This window comes from Ursus arctos, unplaced genomic scaffold, assembly GCF_023065955.2.
Source record: "Ursus arctos isolate Adak ecotype North America unplaced genomic scaffold, UrsArc2.0 scaffold_22, whole genome shotgun sequence".
NCBI lineage: Eukaryota > Metazoa > Chordata > Mammalia > Carnivora > Ursidae > Ursus > Ursus arctos.
In genome coordinates, this window is record NW_026622897.1 from 53,218,062 (window position 1) to 53,238,873 (window position 20,812).

The 20,812-nt window shown below is 45.5% G+C and overlaps 1 protein-coding gene across 5 annotated transcripts; it reads right to left on the minus strand.

Moving 5' to 3' along the window:
* Positions 1-1,509: 1,509 nt before the first annotated feature.
* NEU3 (neuraminidase 3) lies at positions 1,510-19,238 on the minus strand. 5 transcript variants are annotated; one of them, XM_044390878.3, is made up of 3 exons: positions 19,069-19,238; positions 13,984-14,195; positions 1,510-6,668 (listed from the first exon to the last, which is right to left on the minus strand). In XM_044390878.3, the coding sequence occupies exons 2-3, from the start codon at positions 14,188-14,190 to the stop codon at positions 5,589-5,591; spliced, it is 1,287 nt and encodes a 428-aa protein (XP_044246813.3). In that variant the 5' UTR covers positions 14,191-14,195; positions 19,069-19,238; the 3' UTR covers positions 1,510-5,588. The 5 variants fall into 5 exon arrangements, with proteins under 5 accessions (XP_044246813.3, XP_026373893.3, XP_044246815.2 ...); XM_026518108.4 differs by lacking the exon at positions 19,069-19,238 and adding an exon at positions 18,512-18,868; XM_044390880.3 differs by lacking the exons at positions 13,984-14,195; positions 19,069-19,238 and adding an exon at positions 18,512-18,745.
* Between the last annotated feature and the right edge of the window lie 1,574 nt (positions 19,239-20,812).

Sequence of the window (20,812 nt, forward strand, 5' to 3'; positions counted from 1 at the left end):
CTTTCCCTTTGGATCTGCTATTACCAAAGAGCTAGAAAGGTGTGTGTGTGGGGGGGTGCTGATCAAGCCACTCAAACTCTGGAGAGGTTTAAAAGTGAGAACCCCCCAAAGGTGTAATAACACTAACAAAGTTAAATCGATGGCATCAGCACTTCCGTACTCCACTTTGGTATAAGGATATCTTTTATTGTCATTGGACTTATTTATATTTTATCTACTATTTATGGGGTTTGAAATGGTCAAAAGGATTGGCTATACTAAATTTGTAACTGGTATTTCTGTTGAAGGCAGTTGAATCAACTGTGTTACTGTTTAAATATTCAAGAGGTTTTCAATGTTTGATTGAATAGGAGTTTAAGAAATTGAACACCAGGGGCGCCTGGGTGGCTCAGTCGGTTGAGCGTCTGCCTTCAGCTCAGGTCATGATCGCAGGGTCTTGGGATTGAGCCCTGAGCCCCCTGTGTTGGGCTCCCTGCTCAATGGGGAGTCTGCTTCTCCCTCTCCCTCCAGCACTCCCCCTGCTTGTGTTCTTTTGCACGCTCTTTCTCTCTCAAATAAATAAAATCTTAAAAAAAGAAACTGAGCACTGAAATTTACGGAGTAGTGCATATTCCTCTAAGCCCAAAGGTTTCTAGACACTAAGCAATCCAACAAAAGACACAAAAATAAAACAGATCATTGGATTTTTTTAAATGTCATACCAATAATTATTATAACTAGTTTTAGGAGGAAAATTAGCAGTTCTGTACATTGATTCTTTCATCATTACATGACTCAGTGTTATGAGAAAAGAGATGCCCATTCGAGACTTCTCAACAATTTAAGAAAGCAGAGTACAAAGTCAAGTAAAAATCATGAGTTAAAGCTATCACCCCATGTCACTGACGTAAGTATTTGTGGCCTTGCCAGCTACAATTTGGGAACAATTTCAGGGTGTTTTGCAAAAAGAAAGAAGACATGCCCTGGGGCTGGCACCAGACGGGGTGATTCTGTGTACCCCAGCGGCCCCACTTAATCACTTACTAGCTCGTGTGTAATATGCCATCAAACCAGTAGCACCCAATCTAACCAGTCCTGGTCATCTCTGCCCAGCTTCCCCTTGTGGCCTTGCCAGCTACAATTTGGGAACAATTTCAGGGTGTTTTGCAAAAGAAAGAAGACATGCCCTGGGGCTGGCACCAGACGGGGTGATTCTGTGTACCCCAGCGGCCCCACTTAATCACTTACTAGCTCGTGTGTAATATGCCATCAAACCAGTAGCACCCAATCTAACCAGTCCTGGTCATCTCTGCCCAGCTTCCCTCAATAGGCAACTAATGGTGTTCCAATGACAATGTGTCGAAGGACGAAGGATTATTATTAATAAAGCTTTCTGCAAGTAAAAGTTCTTATACAAAACAAGAAAAGGCCTCAAATCCATTTTTCAAAAGAAGTTGGGTACAGAGTAGATATAAGTATTAGGATGATACCTCCCAGTGTGACAACAGCAACAAAACACACAAACAGGAGTCGCCAGAATTAAGCTCTTTATTCACCTCCCTTGTTTCCGAGAGTCCTGATAGTTTCTCTAGTACAAAGGGCACTTCCGGCACTTGGTGTCACAGAGCCAAGACATGCTCAGAACACACTGAACCACGGCGTCGCCCCCAGAGTCCTGGAGGAGGGACATGTACAGAAACACCAATCAGCGACAGAGGGGAAATACACTGAAATGAGAACTAAAATCAAGGCTTGGCTTTGGGCTTGGGCTGTGATCCTGAGACACCGAGGCAGGACTCGGCTGAAGCCAGGGAAAAGCTCTTTACCAGGAAGTCCTGTGACCGATCTGGAAGCAGGCCAGCAGAGGGAAGACTCATTTCGGGTGTGTGTTCAGCGGGTTCAGAATGCTATCCGATCCGCAGAGGGAGGCAACATGGTCCTCCCTGTGCGGGGGCTCACCCCGGCCTCCTCACTTACTCCAGAAGGCCAAGGATCTTTGATTCCTTGGTTCATTAAGCAGAACCTTATTGCTGTCTGTTTTGTGCCAGGCCCTGTGCCAGGGGCAGAGGACAGAGAGACGAATCAGGCACAGTCCTTACCATCAGTGAATTCAGAACACAACAGAAAAAGCCTATATTTATAAAGAAGTCATTGTCATTCAAGGTAAAAAGGATAGAGAGAGGATTCATACAGACTTGGGGCTCAAGGAAGCCACAGCCTAGCAGAGGCCTCGAGGGCACAAGACACACAACAGTAATACACCGCACCCCATGGGGAGGACTCCAGGGAGGCCCCAACTGGGCACTGCAGGAGCACAGAAAGGGTGACATGACACCTACTGAATAATGCAGTGGGGAAAACGCACAGCCTACTGAAGACTGAGCAGCCGGATCTGGCTGGATCATGGAAGTACTGAAACCTCCTGCTCTGGAGAGGAGGCAGGGCAGCCTTAGGCTGACCTCTGGGGGTCCCCTGGGCGACCCAACAGACAGGGTGCAATGTCTCTTATCTATGGCTACAGTTGCATGATATCCCAAGGACAGGAGGGGAGACTGGTGACCAGGAGAAACAGATCCAAATAAAGCACCCAATAACCAGGGCCTGAAGTACACAGTAGGGGCCAAGAAGTGAGGACATCAGGAGTTTGGGAGCCTGAGCAGACGCAGCAGGTTGAAGGGGTGGGAGGTGGGTCTGGATACATACCAGCAGCAGGAGGCCCCTACCTATGCTTCTTGCTCTCCCAGGGAGGTGCCATGTGTGCTGGATGGATCCCTTCCAAGGGTCCAAAGACAGGGTGGGAGCATGTGGGGCAAAGGGACTCTGTAGTCCTCTCCTCATGCCTCTAGTCTGCTTTCCTCTTTTCTTCACAGCTGCCATCACCTTCCCTATCTTTTTCATTCTACAACCTGAGAGGGCCCGGCATGGGCTCAGTTAGGATACCAGTGTCATGGGATAGGTCCCAGGGCCCTGAAGGCCTTGGGTAATTGGCACAAACAAGTCGGGAGTGCCTACAGCTGTCTCCGTTGGCCACCCGGAACTTGGACAAGTTAAGCCAGCTTCAAGTGACAGGGCTGGGTAGGAACTTATCTGTAGCCTAAACTCTGGCCTATGCGGGCCTCTGTCCTTTCCCACACATTTCAGGAAACAGCTCCAACCTGTTGTCATTTCTTCTTCACAGCAGCCACCACCTATGCTGCCTCTCCAGCCTAGGTCTCTTATCTGGGCCAAGTTATCTCTCTTCTTACAGGTGCCGGGACTCCTGCCCTGCTGTTCTTTTTCTTCATAGCTGCCACTGCAGCTCGGTTTCTCTCCCTAATCCTCATTCTGGATTACCTCTGTCCCCAGCCCTCTTTTCTTGCCAGTACTGAACTAGGCACACAGGTCCTCTGCCTATGAAGAGTTTCACTGCTAATCACGAAGGAGAAGCAAACATAAAGCAAAGGGGAAGGAGAAAGGGAAGGGCAATTCAGAGAAGGAGAAGACATCTTTCAAGTGCTGGTCCTGGACATCTGGGGTCCGCACTGGCATGTGACTGAGGGCCCTTCCCCGACTCCCTTCTTGGGTGGTCCCAAGGAAGTCTTGCTATTTTCATTCTCTTCATCCTCTAGACCTTGTTGGAGAAGGAAGCCATCCCCGCTATTCCTATCTATTGGGGGTACGGTGCTCAGGAAAGCTTTGCAGAACAAGAAGCTTCTACTAATCAGGACAGGGCTGCCCTTCCCCGATTCCTCCCTGTACCACCAACTCTGCCACCCCCTCCACTGCCCGCTTGACAGAGATCTTCTCTGACAGTGGGCTTCATACAAAGAAGCAGAGATAAGTATGCTTTATCTCACCCAACAACTGAAGACCCTACACACCAGCCTAAATGTAAACCCCTTTAGCAGGCAATGAGGAGCCAAAATGCTCTTCGACCAGGGAATGGCAATAGAAAGCACCTCACGTTATGCACAGGCCCTCAAGAATATTTAGATAAATGTATAAATGAGTGAGTGAGCATAACTGTGTACGGGGCGGATAACTTTCACAAACAGATAAGAGGCTAAGGGAATTTTTAAAAAGTCACTTGAAGCCATGGACTTAAGCCATATGCAGAAGCAGGTGAAGTTACTAACCTCTACTTTCCTCCTGGAGGACTCTCCCCCATATGACAGGAGCAACTACAGCCCCCAGCCTCCTGGGCAGTATTCCACAGCTAAGACTCGTTCTCGGGGCTATTACTCAGCACCAAATTTAGTTATCTGATACAAGTTGAAGGTATTTCTTCTCCTAAAAAAGGGAGAAAAACCAAGTCTTTCATGATCAAATGTCTGTTACAATAACAGGCTACAGGGGAAAGAACCTAAAATAAGAGCAACCAATCTGGTATCATGTGAGACACCCAGCACCTGCAAATTTCAGCCCCAAACCTATCAGACAAAGAGGAACCCCTACTTCACAAAGAGTGATTGCAACAGGTACAAAAAAATTGGCCTGATTCAGAGGTCTGAAGTCCAGAGGCCTTCCTAATAAGTAAAGGAGTGGCTAGGACAGAACAATATTTTGAGAAGAACAGACCTGGGGGAAACCCAGCAGCCTGGCGAAGCCCTGGGGTAGCTGACTCCGAGCACAATGAAGATGCAACTAAGACAATGACATCAGGAACTACCATAACCCCAACTTAAAGCACAACACCTACAAACCAGCTGCATTGATTTTCTTGAATTTTCTCCCACTTCTAGCCTCGTAAACTGTGAGGGCAGAGACCATGGGAAGTTCTATCCAATGCTTTAAAGTCCTAATCCATGTCCTTTTCTCATCAGGAACGTCCTAGTACTCGAACTTCAGGCACAGCTTTCAGAGGAGTAATGCCATCAGCAACAATAAGTACCATTATCAGGGGCCCCTGGCTTTGAGTTTCTCATTTTCTCCCTAGGAAATAAGGGTTCTGGAGGAGGAAGGGAGGATTGAGCAGAGCTGCAAAGCTGGAGAAGGTAGGTGACCTCGTGATTCTACTGTTCTGTCCAATTCCTCTAGGGCAGACAGCCTGGAGAGTTCTGAGCTTGATTAGAAGGTGAGGGTGTGTTTGTTATTAAAAACAGAACAAACCATCCAGATCTTCCTTTGTGCTAGAACACCTGCTTGTGGTCTCACACCTGGATGGGCGGTGAGTCACTGGAAAAGATGAGTCCTCTGACCTCCACCTGGAGATCACAGTCCTATCAGAGACCCACACAGCCAGGACTTGCCGATCGTGAAGCATGCGGGCACTCTGCCTTTCCTAGGAATGGGAAGCAGAAAAATCATAGAGCCAATCCTCCCATTTTACAGATGAAGAACTGAGGCCCAGAGAGTTCAGGGGACACGTCCAAGGTCCCAAAGCAAGCCAGCGGCACAACCAGGACCACATCATGGCTTCCCACCTCACAGTTCTTCCCACTGCAGTAGTTACGGCACAATTTTCCTTTTGCTCTTTGGAGGAGACGTGGAAAAAAGGTGGAGAGCAGAATATTAAGTTTTTGGATTCTCTGTAGACTTCCATAACCTCTGTTAACCTGGCCTCCATTATCCTGCCTGTGGTTGCCTTCGGTGGTTTCCTTTCTATGGAAAATTGGGTCCTAAGCCAATTTTTAGTTTTCAGTCGGCTTAGAGTCCTTACCAGGGCTGCTGCAGTCCTCCTGAATGTGGCTCAGGATCTCTTGGTCTGTAAACAGGCGGAAGGCAATCTGCTCACACTCTCCCTTGGTCCCACACTCAAACAAACACCCAAACAAGCCCTCCTTTTCCAAAACGGCCAAATCAGAGTAGCCACAGGGCCCACAGTGCAAGATCCATGGGCGGGACCAGCAGGCAGCACCCAAGGGGGTCTGGTTGAGGTAGATGCCTAAGTTGACCCTCCGCTTCTTACTGGTTGGGTGTGAGTACAAGAGCCAAGATTCAGACAGCAGTCCAGCTTCCTGCCCTAGCCTCGGGGAGCTGTCCAGCAGAGGGGTCTGCTGAATGGGAGAAGCATCTCTGCCATGAGGGTCCTGGGACACTTGAAGGATATCCACGGGCTGGAAACTCACCACACTGCCTTGGCAGCCATGCGGGGGCTCACAGAGCTGAGAGCTCAGGGCTGGTCTCTGAAAGTATTCACCATGGTTAATGCTGAAAGCCTCTGCCCGGCACCTGTTTGGTGTCCGGGCGCTGCAATACAGCACAGGGACGCCAGCCCTCCCAATCACCTCTGCCACTTCGCACTCCACCGTTGTCATGGGCTTAATGAGCCTGCCATGGTGCCAGGTGGTCCCTAGGTCGTCACTGTAGATCATCAGGGAATGAGGCTTGGCTTTACACGGTAGCCGGAAGCAAAAGAACCAGTAAGGGATGTAGTAGGCGTACGCAGGGATGACCAGCCTTCCCGACTGCAGCTGGATGCCATGACCTGGGCCCACAGCAAATGTGGCCCAACGCTTCACCTCTGCACCAATAACCTCCTCAGTCAGGTCCCTCACCTCGCTCCATGAACAGCCGGCGTCTCGACTGCAGATGAGGCAGAGGCGGGCCGCATTCCTGCCCGACATGACCTGCTGACGCTCGGTGACGTGGCCTCGCACACAGATGAAGAACAGGTACACACAGCCACTCTTCTGCTCCCATACAGGACAGGGGTTCATGGTCCGATGCCCAGGTAATGTGGCTTCCATCAATGGCCTCACGGGTCCCCACTAGACAAGGGGACGGGAGAGAGAGCAGGGGTGAGAGACTAACAGGAAGACATGAGGCTCATTGAAAGCATGAGTATTTTTAAGTGATAAGAAACAAATGGTATTAAAATCTATGAAATCATGAAGGATTCACTAATATTCACTAATTCCCAAATATTATAGGATGACTTATAAAGCTGGGTTAGATATTGTACGTGCTGTCCTCTCTGTCTAGAACGGTCTTCATCACTCTATCTAGATGCCCGATTGACCCTCCAAACTCAAAAGCCACCTCCTTTGTAAAGCTTTCTATGAAATTTCCTCCATCCCTTCCCCTCCCAAAAGCAAATGGTGCCTTCCTCTTTGTACATACAGAAGAGTTATAGCACTTATTATATAATAATTGTAATTTTTTATGTGACTGGCTCTCTTCCTAGATTATGAGTCTTTTGAGGCTAGAAATCAAATTATTCTAATTTTGGATCTCCAGTGCCTAGCACATGATAGGAGCTAAATAAATACTTTTTAAAAGAAAGAAAAAAGGAAGGAAGGGGGGGGAAACAAAAAGAAAAGAAAACGAAGAAAAGCAAAGCAAGGCGGACAAATAGGAATTTAGGCAAATAAAGGGAAATGTAAAACAAAGATTTTTTTCCTTCCTCTACTATCCCAGGCAGGCAATTCATAACACTGTCATTAAAAACTCAAGCACGGAGTCAGAGATACCTAGTTCAAAGCAGCCTTCATCACTTCTTGTGTGACCTTAGGAAAGTTACTTAAATTTACTTTACCTCAATGTCTTCATCAGTTCAACGGAAAATGTAATAACACGCTCACACAGTAATAATATGCTCGTGCACGAGTTGGTATAGGGCTAAACTGAGATAATGCCTAACCAGATACATCACAAAGAAAGTCCTAATCTCCTTAATATATTTGAAAAACTGTATTAGAAATTGGTAAGAAAATTTCCAGAAACCCAACTGAAATGGGCAAAGAGCAAGATCAGGCAACTCACAGAAAAGAGGAAAAAACAATGAAAATATGTTCAACCTCACATATAAAAGAGAAAAGCAAATTAAAATTAAAATTGACATCGTACTTTTTATCTAACAAACTGGCAACATCGTAAACTTTGACACTATTCTGTTGGCAAAAATGTGAAGAAACAGGCACTCTCTTACATGAACTGCAGTGCAAAATGGTTCAACATTTATGGAGGGGATATCAAAACTCCAGATGCATTTATCATTGCCCAGCATGCCCAACTCTGGGAATTTATCCTAAAATATCTCTGCTCATCAAATTAAGTATATACAAGATTATTCACCGTGGCATTGCCTGGAACAATAAAATACTGTGAACCCAAATATTCATCAATAGGGGACTGGTTAAATGAACATACAAAGCAAGAGATGAAAAAAGAAAAAAGGAAGGCCTCTGTACATCGAGATAGAAACATCTCCATAACATGTTGTTAAGTGAACAAAGTACAGGCCAGTGTATGCAGCATGCTACTTTTTGCATAAGAAAAAGAAGAAAAATCCAATAACAGCAAGCTAGGTAATTTGAACCAACCTTTCCACTGAGACTAGAGATGACAGATAAAACATTTAAAACATCTGGTTAAAAGCACCAGAGAGGAAATAAGACAATGAAGAATCATAGGCCAAGAACTGAGAGAAGTTCACTCAGAGAGATTGGCCTGGTATTTCAAGTCCCTTTTCCTTTGAGGGTATCTCTGCTAATCTCGAAGAGAAAACTGAAAAGCTGAGAAGCTGAACAATTCGTTTGACAGACTTAGGGGACTAGGAGGACAAATATTTGGGACCCTGGTAAACCCCCATGCTTTAAGATAGAACTTTAAAGCACTAAACGCACAGAGTAAGGGTGAAACTGAAGTAAACCAGCTCTCACAACCACGACTCCAGAAAACTGGCTGGTATTATCTACTGGAGTGGAACATGATCTATGATCCAGCAATGCCATTTCTAGATAGAAACCCAACAAAAATGCATGCACACATTACGAAAACACATACAAAAATATTCAGAGCAGCCTGTACACAATAGCTTGGATAAACCTCAAAAATACTGAACAAAAGAAGACAAACATAAAGAATAAAGATGAAAAACAGGCAAAACTAGGGGCAGCTGGCTGGCTCAGTTGGTAGAGCACGTGACTATTGATCTTGGGGTCATGAGTTCAAGCCCCATGTTGGGTGTAGAGTCTACTTAAAAAAAAAAAAAACAAGCAAAACTAAACTCTAGAGCTATACGTCAGGATACCAATTACCTTTGAGAAAGAGGGGGGTTAAGAGAAGTTTCTGAGGTGCTGGTAATATTCTATTTCTTGAGCTAAGTGATGAGTCCACAAGCGTTGGCTTTGTCAATTCACAAGGTGACATTTATGTTTTGTGCATTGGACATTTATGTTATGCTTTATGTTTTCTATATATGTGTTATCACTTCATGTTAAGAAGTTTTAAAGGGGAGTATTAAGAACATATACTTGTATTTCCTTGATTCTGTAAGCAGCAGCACTAGAAGGGTACATAAGAAACAATGGTGACAATCTATAGGAAGGAGGGCACTAAGAATGGGATATATATGTATCTGTAGCATTTTATACCATGTATGCCACATGAATGTATTAACTATGTGAAACAAAACATTTAATTCCTGCATAAATGGGCAAAACATATTATTAAGCAAAGCTCACATCAGAGAATCTCACAGTTATAAGGACCTAGAACTAACTCTCATCCTACAGAAGATTTTCCTCTAAGCCTTCTGGATCAAGGCCATTCAGTCTCTCCTTGAACTGGTCCAGGGACAGGGAACTCAGTATCTCTGGGGCAGCCCATTCTGTACCAGAGTGCCTTGTGCACTGTAAACACTTCAAACATATGTGCCAAATTCAACTCAGTTATTGGCCAGTCTAGTCAATGTGAAGTCAGAAGTGCAACCATTCTTACTAAGAGGAGAAAATGACTTGGGCCAGATATGTCTAAGATAAAGTTAACACAAAGTTGGAAGAAACAGTAACTGAAATATGAAAGCATTAGAATCTAAATGAGCTCAGCCAGCTGGAGCAATGGGACATAAACCAGCTCGAGGCTTGACAGAGATAGAACAAGTCTTGGGCTTAAAGATCTGGATGGAGAAACATGATTAAAGAACAGCAAACAGGGGCGCCTGGGTGGCTCAGTCGGTTAAGCGTCTGCCTTGGGCTCAGGTTGTGATCCCGGGGTCCTGGGATTGAGCCCCGGGTCAGGCTCCCTGCTCAATGGGAAGTCTGCTTCTCCCTCTCCCTCTGCCCCTGCCCCTGCCTCATGCTTCCTCTCTCTCTGTCTCAAATAAAATCTTAAAAAAAAGATAAAGAACAGCAAACATAATGGCCAACAAGCATAATGAAAAGATACTTAATATCACTAATAATTAGGGAAATGGAAATCAAAACCACAAGATATCACCTCACATCCACTAGGATGACTACTATCAAAAATAAATACTAGAGGGGCGCCTGGGTGGCACAGCAGTTAGGCGTCTGCCTTCAGCTCAGGGCGTGATCCCAGCGTTATGGGATCGAGCCCCACATCAGGCTCCTCCGCTATGAGCCTGCTTCTTTCTCTCCCACTCCCCCTGCTTGTGTTCCCTCTCTCGCTGGCTGTCTCTATCTCTGTCGAATAAATAAATAAAATCTTTAAAAATAAATAAATAAATAAATACTTGTAAGTGTTGGCAAGGGCGTGGAGAAATTGGCACCCTGTATATTCTTGGTGGGAATATATGATGGTCAAGCCACTGTGGCGTTGGGGGGCCTCAAAAAATTAAAAATAGAATTACCACATGATCCAATAATTCCACTTCTAGATATATACCCCAAAAGAATTAAAAGCAAGGTCTTGAGGAGATATTTGCACGTCCATGTTCATAGCAGCATTACTCATAATAGCTAAAAGGTGGGAGAACACAGGTGTCCATCAACGGACAGATGAACCAAATGTGTTATATACACACAACGGAATATTATTCGGCCTTAAAAAAGAAGGAAATCCTGTCACACGCTACCACAGAAATGAACTTTGAGGACATTATGCTAAGGGAAATAAGCCAATCACAAAAAGGCAAATACTGGATAATTCCACTTGTATGTGGTATTTAAAAGTATCTAAAAACTCATAAAAACAGAGAAGAAAGGTGGTGGCTAGGGGCTGGGGGAGGGGGAAATGAGGAGTTGTCCAAAGGGTGTAAGATAGAGGTCCTGCAGGATGAAAAAGTTGTAGAGATGTGGTGTACGACAACGTGCCTCCCGTTAACAGCGCTGTGATGTCGACTCAAAATGCTTAAGATGGAAAATCTTACGTTAGGTATCTTTTACTATAATTTTAAAGATTTTTATAAAAACAGCAAATGTCAAAAGGATTCAGAGGTTTTAGCTGACAGTCTACTTCCTATTAGTCACGCTGCGTGACGCAGCTTCCACAGAAAGCAGAGGCCACTTGACGTTAGACTGAGTTAAAGGGATACAAGAGGGGAGAGCCACCTCGTTGCTGAGCTGGTCAGTCTATCCTCGGCCCTAAATTCAGAGCACCATTCTCTGAAAAAGGACACTGACGTCCCAGATCAAATCCCGAAGACACTAATCGTAGCTTTCAAGGGACCAGAAACCAAATCAAGACTGTGGCCTCATGGGCCACTGAAAGAACTGAAGCAGGTAAGCCCCCAAATCAGAAGACTCAGAGGGATGAATACTGCTTTAGGTATACCAAAGAGCTGGAGAAAGGGACTTTATATTACGTATAGATTAGATGTCCCAGAGGACCAATGGGTGACTCTAGAGAAGTAGAGGTTGTCTCACTCCAAAAACAAAAGTTAACCGTTGCCGCAGGATCAAGTTCCTCGCGTGAGGAGTTGTGTAAGCAGACCCTTTATGGAAGATGACTAATGCTGAGTTCCTGCTATGTAACTATTATTAATTACCTTTTACAGATGATGGAACAGAGAAGAGTCAAACATCCAAGGTCACACGGCCAATAAATGGTAGGTCTTGCCTGACTTCAAAGCCATGGTCTTTTTTTTTTTTTAAGATTTTATTTATATTTGACAGAGAGAGACAGCCAGCGAGAGAGGGAACACAAGCAGGGGGAGTGGGAGAGGAAGAAGAAGGCTCCTAGCGGAAGAGCCTGATGTGGGGCTCGATCCCAGAATGCCGGTATCACGCCCTGAGCCGAAGGCAGACGCTTAACGACTGCGCCACCCAGACACCCCATCAAAGCCATGGTCTTAACCCCTAAGCTTTTTTTTTTTTTAAGATGTTATTTATTTATTTGACAGAGAGAGACAGCCAGCGAGAGAGGGAACACAAGCAGGGGGAGTGGGAGAGGAAGAAGCAGGCTCTCAGTGGAGGAGCCTGATGTGGGGCTCGAACCCAGAACGCCGAGACGCTTAACCACTGTGCTACCCAGGAGCCCCTTAACCCCTAAGCTCTTAGTAGCTACCAGGGAATACAGAAGATCTCTGCACTGGGTATGAAGTTAGGCTGATGATTCTTCTAACTTCGAGATTCTACAATCAGGTAAGTCAGAGAATGAAAGTGTGAAAATACAGAGAAGGGAGGAGTTAAATGGACGCGTCTGTGAATGCTTGTGGCGGCTGGGCAGCGAGGTTATGCGCCAGGCCTGGTCTGATAAGAAGTGCTTCACAGCCCAACGGTCTGCCATAGAAAGCAGGGCAACATGACCACAGGCGACGCCTGTCCTGGAGGAAACAAAAAAGCTAGAACTCCAAGCGAGGCTGCGGGGCTGGGCCTCTTTGGAGGCCAGTGATACAAGCAGAGGTTTGGTCCTGGGAAGCCCCGAGGAAGTCTCACGGCAAGATGGGGTGAAAGAGCCGGGACTGGAAATTCCCCGGAGTAAAAACCTTCCCCCACAAGAAAATGTGAGCAAGTCATCCAGAGCAGAGGCAGGGGTTGCTGGCAGGGCCCGCCTTTGGCAGAAAAGCATTTGCACTGTAATAGCAAAAAAAAAAAAAAAAAAAAAAAAAAAAAAAAAGGCATCCCTATAGATGTAGAGTTTTAATGGTGATATTTCTGTGGGTAGAAAACCAGGAAAGGTTAGGGCGATTCGAGTGCCTATTATAGAACCCCCAACAAAGGAAAGAAACAGAGACTGTGGCCTCTGCCACAGAACTAATGGATATGGATATAACCAAGATGTCAGAAGTGGATTTCAGAGTAACAATTATCAAGATGACGTATAGGCTTGAGAAGAATATTAACGAGAATATAGAATCCCTAAGGGCTGAAATGAGAACGAATCTGGGCAGAAATTAAGAATTCTATGAATGAAATGCAGTCTAAACTGGATGCTCTGACGGCCAGGGTAAACCAGGCAGAAGAATGAATTAGTGAGTTAGAGGATGAGATGATAGAAAAGAAGGAAAGAGAGGTAACACGGGGAAAAACACTCCAGTTTCACGAGTGCCTATTACAAAGACATCTATGTTTGTTTGTTTGTTTACAAAAGACTCTCAAACCCATTGTCTCATCCGATCCTCACTTGAGCCAGCTCTGCAGGAGAAAAGACAGATGGGACCTGAAATAACCCTATCCTCACAGTCCCAGAGGCAGCACTCACTCTCCTCCAAAAAGGCGGTGAAGATGTGCCACTTAGAGGTGAGGGTGCCAACCCCAGCTCTGCTGCTTGGGAGGCCCGTGCCCGGGGCAAACCACTTTAATCCCGTTTCCACCTGTACAACAGGGCTACATGCACCTCACATAAAACACGCAGGAAGAGGAGGACTGCTGCTATCCTCACCCCTACCATCTGCTAGTTGTGGTCTTGAGCAAGCTACCTACCTCCTGGAGGACCAGGCTCCCTCACCAGAAAACTGGACTAATAGTGCTTGCTCACCTCCCTGGGTGACTTATAAGAACAAAAAAGAATGTGAATGAAAAGCACACCACGTGTTAGTTGAATCTGAATGAACCACACAGGCGTCTGGAATCAGAGACGGAGTTTAAAGCCTGCTTCTGCTGCTTCATTATAGCTGTGTGACCTTGATCAAGTGGCAACGTCTCTGAGCCTCAGTTTTCTCGTCTGTTAAATGTGACTGACAACCGTTCCTATGTCACAGAGTAGCTATTGAGGCTCCAATGTGCGCCTGGCACACAGTAAGTCCTCAGCAAGTGAGAGCCCTTGCTTTCACTGTTGGTTTTTCCTTCCTTCCACACAGGGCTTTTCCAGCACGGACAGGAAAGGGCACAGACCCTGAAGTGGTCTAAGCAATGTGGAGAGAGACTGAGGCTCGGAGCCACATCCGGGATGAGGAGTCACCTGTACTGAGTGCCCAGTCCTCAACCCTCGCCTCAGGACCAGGTGGAGAGCATCCTCATCCTTGCTCGTGGAGCGCTTCTCTGCAAAGGCCAGGAAGGTGTGGGCGGGGGGGATGTAGAGCAGGGCTGGGATCCGGTAGGTGACCCCTCTCTTGTCTTCCTGCCGGAACAGAGGGCTGTTGAAGGAGCACGATGTCACTTCTTCCATGACCTCTGCAAGGATAGGAGGCAGCTGAATGTGTGTCCATACCCACATGCTGCCCCACGTACAAGCTCCGCTCTATCATCCCATTTCTGGAGATCACACACAGGGAGGCAAAGATTTCCTCGAATGTTTATTTTTCTTATACAGAAGTAACATCATGGTCTCAAAAGCACAAAGCAAGCAATAAGCATGCTCACAGAACGAATCTATCCTCCAGACTCTATGGAAATCCCACACAGCCTGTGTCAAGTATGTCTCTCCAGAGAGGTTCTGCACGTGCTTCTGCCGAGCATCCAGGGGTATCACCAGCCTGGATGGTTTCTAACGTCAAGTTCTTTGGAGTTTTTAGGCCATTCGGGTGCTGTAAATATAAATCCAGATCCATATGAGGAAATGGCTGTGGTTAAGAATTCTCGGGAAACTCCTTCCCTCTACTAGAGTCTGGGATAAGAGGCAATCTTCTTTGTCATCTCTCCGCGTCAACAGTGAGGATTCTTTTTGCCTAGTCCACCCCATCAAAGGGTGTGGACTTTCAAGGGACTTAGCTTCATGCAGGGATCTCAGTTCCAATGAGAGTCTCACCCATGTGGGCCCATAGTTGCATCCCCTGCAACAGCAGGTGTATTAAAGCCCGAACTTCTAGGTAAGTGAGACTAGCAAACACCCAGGGCAGCTGAGGTCAGGATAAAGGGCTAACTACTCTGGTTTTCAGTTTACTCTTGGTTTCTAGGCCCCTGGGAATTTCTCTTACTTCCCTGCAATTTCAGCTATAAAGGACTTTGTTACATTTTATCCACCATGTTACGGGTTAGCAAGCCTGCCATAAATGCTGGAAATGGAAGTCTCCAGATAATGCTTCTCAAAGAAAATCAGATATTCTACTTTGCAGAGGCCCAAAAAGGGAATTAAGTCAGACAGAACCAGGCTTGGAATTCTTTTTTTTTTTTCCCCTCTCTCATCATCTGTCATCCGAGCCTTCTTTTATAAATCACTTGTAAAAATTGTCAGGCTATAAAAACAAGGCCCAGAAAGTCTTATTCATTTATTTAATAAATATTTCTGGGTGCCCACTCCAAGTCAGGCTATAAGGTAGGTGCTGAGGTGACAGAAAGGAACCAGAAGTCCCTGCCTTCAAGAAACCCGCATCCGAGTGAGGGAAACAGACACACAGGAACAATTACAATATCACGCAGAAAGTCCACATGAGAGGTAAACATGAGAGTGTGGAGGAAAAGAGAACAAGAGCATCTGTCCAGATCAGGGAAGCCAAGTGAGCTCCTGTCTCATATCCTACACTCTGAGCCTTTCAGATACATTTTCCTTTCAGATAAGCAAGAGCTCACTCCCTCAACTCCTTCAGCTTTGTTCAAATGTCATCTAATTGAGGAGGCCTTCCCTGAAAAGTCCCCTGCTCCTCCATATCCCCTCTCTCTGCTCTCTTCTCCATGCCACTTATCATCCAGATTACACTTGTTTAATACATACTACAGAAGCTCCATAAAGGGCAGAGTAGGTCTCTTCTATTCACCGCTACATCTTTATACCCAGAACCATGCCTCGTAATTGACAGACACTTGATGAGTATCTGCTGAATGACTGAATGAATGGGTGAGCTGGATCCTAAAAGATGGTCAGCGAGTTGAGGGGTAAAAAGGGCAGAGGGAGTGAGTGTGAAAAGCCTATAAAGGACAGAAAACAGAGTGAACTGCGGGGACTATTGGTCACGTGGTATGACTATCATGGAGTGCAAAGGTGGGGACCAAGGGCTCAGCAGGATCCAGGTCCTGGGAGGCTTTGATACCTTATTAAGGTGTTTATCCCACAGAGAGGGGGCCACTCAAGAGTTTTTGGCAGAGGAATGTCATGATCAAGTATGCATTTTAGACCAATCTCCCAGGTAGCCCGTGGGTAATAAACTGAAAGAAAAAGTTGCACTGCTTTTGACTATAGCCGCCTAGTGTCCATCAAGACAAACTTATCCCACGGCATATGAATGATTCATTTGGTCACTTGTTTCTAACTTAATAGAAATAAGAACCATGGCTCATTATCATGAGGGAACTGGGGGGATGGCCTCCAGAGTCCAGAAAAGCCTCTCCTCACTCCAATTCTGGGCGTCCAGGAGCAGAATTGAAAAGCAAGTGTGAATTGTCTGCTTCACACAGTACTACAGCTCACCTCTCTCCGCAGTTCAGGCTCTCCTGCCAGGGAGGATCACGCTTTTTCTCAGTAACCATCTGTCCCAGAGCCAAGCTAGTTTAGTGGTCAAGAACACAGGATTTGGACCACACTAGGAACTACATGACCTTGGGCATGTTATTCAACTTTCCTAAAGCTTCAGGATCTTCGTGTATAAAATTCAGTAGAGTTGCTGAGAGAATTAAGTTCTAAAGTTAAAGCGGCTTTTATAGAGCCCATGACATAGTATGAGCTCAATATATGGAAGTTATTATTTTTAGACTGTCAATCACTACACATTCTACAGCTGACCCTTCAACAACACAGGGATTAGGGGCGCTGACCGCCCCCACTCCAGCAGTCGTAAATTCATGTATAACTCTTGACTCCCCCAAAGCTTAACTATGAATAGGCTACTGTCGGCTGGAAGCCTTACCAACAACATAAAGTCAATTAACACACATTTTGAATGTTATATGTATTATATATTGTATTCTTATCATAATGTTAGAGAAAAGAAAATGTTAAGAAAATCACAAGTCAGAGAAAATTTATGGTACTGTACTATATTTACTGAAAGAAATGCTTATATAAGTTCAAACGTGTGTTGTTCAAGGGTCAACTGTAGTTTTATTCCTTGAAATCTGTGGGTGATGATGATGATAACAGTTAATAACTCTCCTTCCTAAAAGCATTTCAATCCCTCTATGCCTCTGGGAAAGATCATATTTTAAATTCTTATGAGCCCACACTTTAATTACGAGTTACTACCAACACTATTAATCATCAGTCAACACATGATTGCTTATTTAACATGGAAAGAGGAATTCTCTGGGCAATGAGAATGGAGCACAGGATAAGCATGGAGGGGGAGGTGGGAATAGGAAAAAGGAAAGGGAGAGGCAGCGGGGACAGCACCAAAGCCGAGAAGCACAGCTTGTCAAATGGGACTTCATTGGCATCCCAGCTATACTTCTGTGTGACCTTGAGCTGGTCACTTAATTTCTCTGGGTCTTGGACTCCTTGCTGGTAAAATGTGGATAATACCTACCTAAGATGACCAATATGAAGAACCACTCAAAACTGCCTTATAAACTTTAAAGCGCTATATAAGTAAAAATATTATAAATTTTGAGGTCTTCCCAATTTTACTTATGGCTTTGCTATCACTACAACAACTGGGGTCACTATCGTTACTTTTTATTATTTATTAATCTTATTAATTATGATTATGCTGATCATGTCGATGACAGTGGTTCTGTAGCATAGATGACGACTCCGGCACTGAAATCCAAACTATTTCACACAAACCATAGACTGGGATCTAAGTATAGAGAAGAATCAGAGTTCTGCTTTGGAGTTGTTCATTTTAGCTGAGAACTCAAGTTATTAATTGCTGCTCCATATAATCACCTTTCAATCCAGTCCTCCCTGCTCTCTTACTGGGAGAGAGTATGGTGTAGCCTGGACTTTGAAGTCTGACTGGGCTATGACACTTAGTAGCAAGTCTCTGCACCCCTGTTTCCTAGCTTGTAAAGGGGATAATGCCACTTATTTCTCAGCACTGTAATGAACAATGTAATTCCAAAGACTCCAGTTAATTCAGTGCACTAGGCAGCTTCCAGTGAACCCCAGAAGGAGGGCTCCCTAACTCATTTATTTACTCCTAACAACTAATTTTTAAACAGCACCCATCCTTTGTCAGGCCTTTGGAAATCCAGTACTCCAAACCCCTCACTGTACACATGGGAAAACTCAGGCCTACAGAGGGGAATAGCTTATATAAGGCCACTCACTAGGTCAGTAGCAAACCTGGACCAAGATCCAGGTCCCCTAAGTTCCAGCTGGGGACTCTCTACGACCCCACAGCCCTCTGTAGAAAGAAGGGTTGCCCCAGGCTCAGTTCTCTTTCATCTCTACAAGGGTAACTCTAACGTCTAGGTTTGGCTTCACGGGAAGGAAAACAAAAATAGACCAGCCAAGAATACTCTCCGGCCACGTCTGAGATCCTAGGCGACTGCGTGGCTCTGACTCAATATTCTCCCCCAGACTGGATTTCCTAAGCCCAGCCGTGCCGCCGCAGCTGTCCCCACACTCACAGCGCCCCACTTCTTGGGGATCTCTGCAGTGCCTCAGCCCCGCTCACCTTCGCGGGACCCCGGCTCCTCCATCTCTCTCGGGGCAGAGCTGGGCGCCGGGCAGCCCTCAGGTCTCGGACACCGGAGCGCGGGAGAATGACCCAGGCTGGGGAGACGGAGGCAGGGGAGGGGGGGAGACAGGGAGAGAGAGAGACACTGCGGAGGACTCGGAAGCAAGCCACGAAAACGAAAGAAACAGGGCGACAAAACCACGGGGAGGCGGGGAGACCGACAGACCCCGGTGGCCCAGACTAGCAGGCCGGGAAGCGGGGGCGGGGACTGGCGGAGGCGGGAGCCCGCCGGCCGTTGGACTTGCCGTTGGCCGCTCTGCAGACTCAGCCCCGCCCCGTGGGACGGACGCAGCCCGGACCCCGCCCCGCCCCCTCGCTGCCCCGCCGCGGAGGCCTTTTTGGTCTCTCGCGTCTAGCAGCGCCCCAGAAGCTGCAGGGGACCTGCCCTATCTTCTCCGACCACCACCCGCTCCAGTGCAGCCCTGAGTTTGGTTCAGGCCCTGGGCCTACGGCCGCTCCTACCGGCCGCGCAGCTCCCTGGCTCCGCCCCTCACCTTTCCATCTCCTCCGGCTCCCTCTCTCCCCTCAGTCCCCTAGCCCCAAGCTCTTATCTACCGGGTTGCCTGTCAGTTGATAGGTATCACCACCTAAAATTTCCCCGGACAGCCTGAGAGCCAAGCAAAGGTTCCGGCCCGCAAGAGAGGACTCCGCAAAAAGGACCGGAGATCCAGAGCATTGGACATCCGCCCTTAAAAAAATAAAAATTATATATATATTAAATTTAAATTATATATATAATTTATATATAGAAATAAATTTTAAATAATAATATATAAATTTAAATTTTAAATTTATTTATATAAATTTTAAATGATTATATATTGAGTGCGAAAACAGTAGTTTTAGAACCCACTGAATAAAAACCCGTGAGTTCATATTGATATAACTGAATAAAAAAATGGAGAGAGGACAGCTCTTTCTCCAGTAGAATTCAATTAATGCGGACTGTGCACAGACTGAACACAAGATGATTTATTCAAACACCTGCTTTTCTCCTGGGAGACTGGAATTTTGGTACATGCTAAGCAGAGGGTACATGTACCAATAAAACTGTGAGTGCTCAGTAAAACGGAGTGCTGAGTCCCTAATGGATTCCCTAGGCAGAAACATGGTACACATGCTGCATTTTCCTTGCTGGGGGGAAGGTGTGCTGAGTGCAACTCCTCATGAGAGAGAGAGGCGTAAGAAATACTACACATGGATTCTTTCAGACTCCGCTTGTGTCTTTTTCTCTTATGATCCAATGTGTCCTTACTACATTGCCGTAATAAATCTTAGCTGTGAGTACAACTATAATGCTGAGTCCTGTGAATGCTTCTAGCGGATCTATGAACCTAGGGATAGTCTTGGGAACCTGTAACCAAGTACCATATATAGTTTTAAAACACATAAAACAATAATATATATTGTGAATGGACAGACATGAAGAAAATGCATAGTAATAATAAATACTAAATTCAGAGTAGTAGTCACTTCTAGGAGTAGGACGTGATTAAGGATACCAAAGGGACTTCAGTTGTCTTGGTAATTTATCTTAAGGTGGTTCATTTTATTCTTCTTTAAACCTTAGTATTTGTCTAAAATATTTCAGTTTCATTAAAATTTTTTTTTAAATATCTCAGTTTTCACAGATTGGCTCATACAAATTAGGGAATCAATTCCATTTACAATAGCACCAAAAACCATAAGACACCCTGGAATAAACCTAACCAAACAGGTAAAGGATCTATATGCTAGAAACTACAGAACACTTATAAAAGAAATTGAAGAAGACACAAAAAGATGGAAAAACATTCCATGCTCATGGATCGGAAGAATAAACATAGTTAAAATGTCTATGCTATCCAGAGCAATCTATACTTTCAACGCCATCCTAATCAAAATATCAATGGCATTTTTCAAAGAGCTGGAACAAACAATCCTAAAATTTGTAGGGAACCAGAAAAGACCCCAAATTGCCAAGGAAATGCTGAAAAAGAAAAACAAAGCTGGGGCATCACATTGCCTGATTTCAAGCTATATTGCAAAGCTGTGATCACCAAGACAGCATTGTACTGGCACAAAAACAGACACATAGATCAATGGAACAGAACAGAGAGCCCAGATATGGACCCTCAACTCTATGGTCAACTAATCTTCGACAAAGCAGGAAAAAATATCCAGTGGAAGAAAGACAGTCTCTTCAATAAATGGTGCTGGGAAAATTGGACAGCAATACACAGAAGAATGAAACTCGAC

Excerpts from the sequence above, each read along its gene's own strand:
- NEU3 (XM_026518108.4), bottom strand. The coding sequence starts at position 18,536 with ATGGAGGAGCCGGGGTCCCGCGAAG. Across the intron at positions 14,196-18,511 it reads GGAGCCGGGGTCCCGCGAAG|AGGTCATGGAAGAAGTGACA; the intron begins GTGAGCGGGGCT and ends CTATCCTTGCAG. Across the intron at positions 6,669-13,983 it reads GGACTGGGCACTCAGTACAG|TGGGGACCCGTGAGGCCATT; the intron begins GTGACTCCTCAT and ends CCCCTTGTCTAG.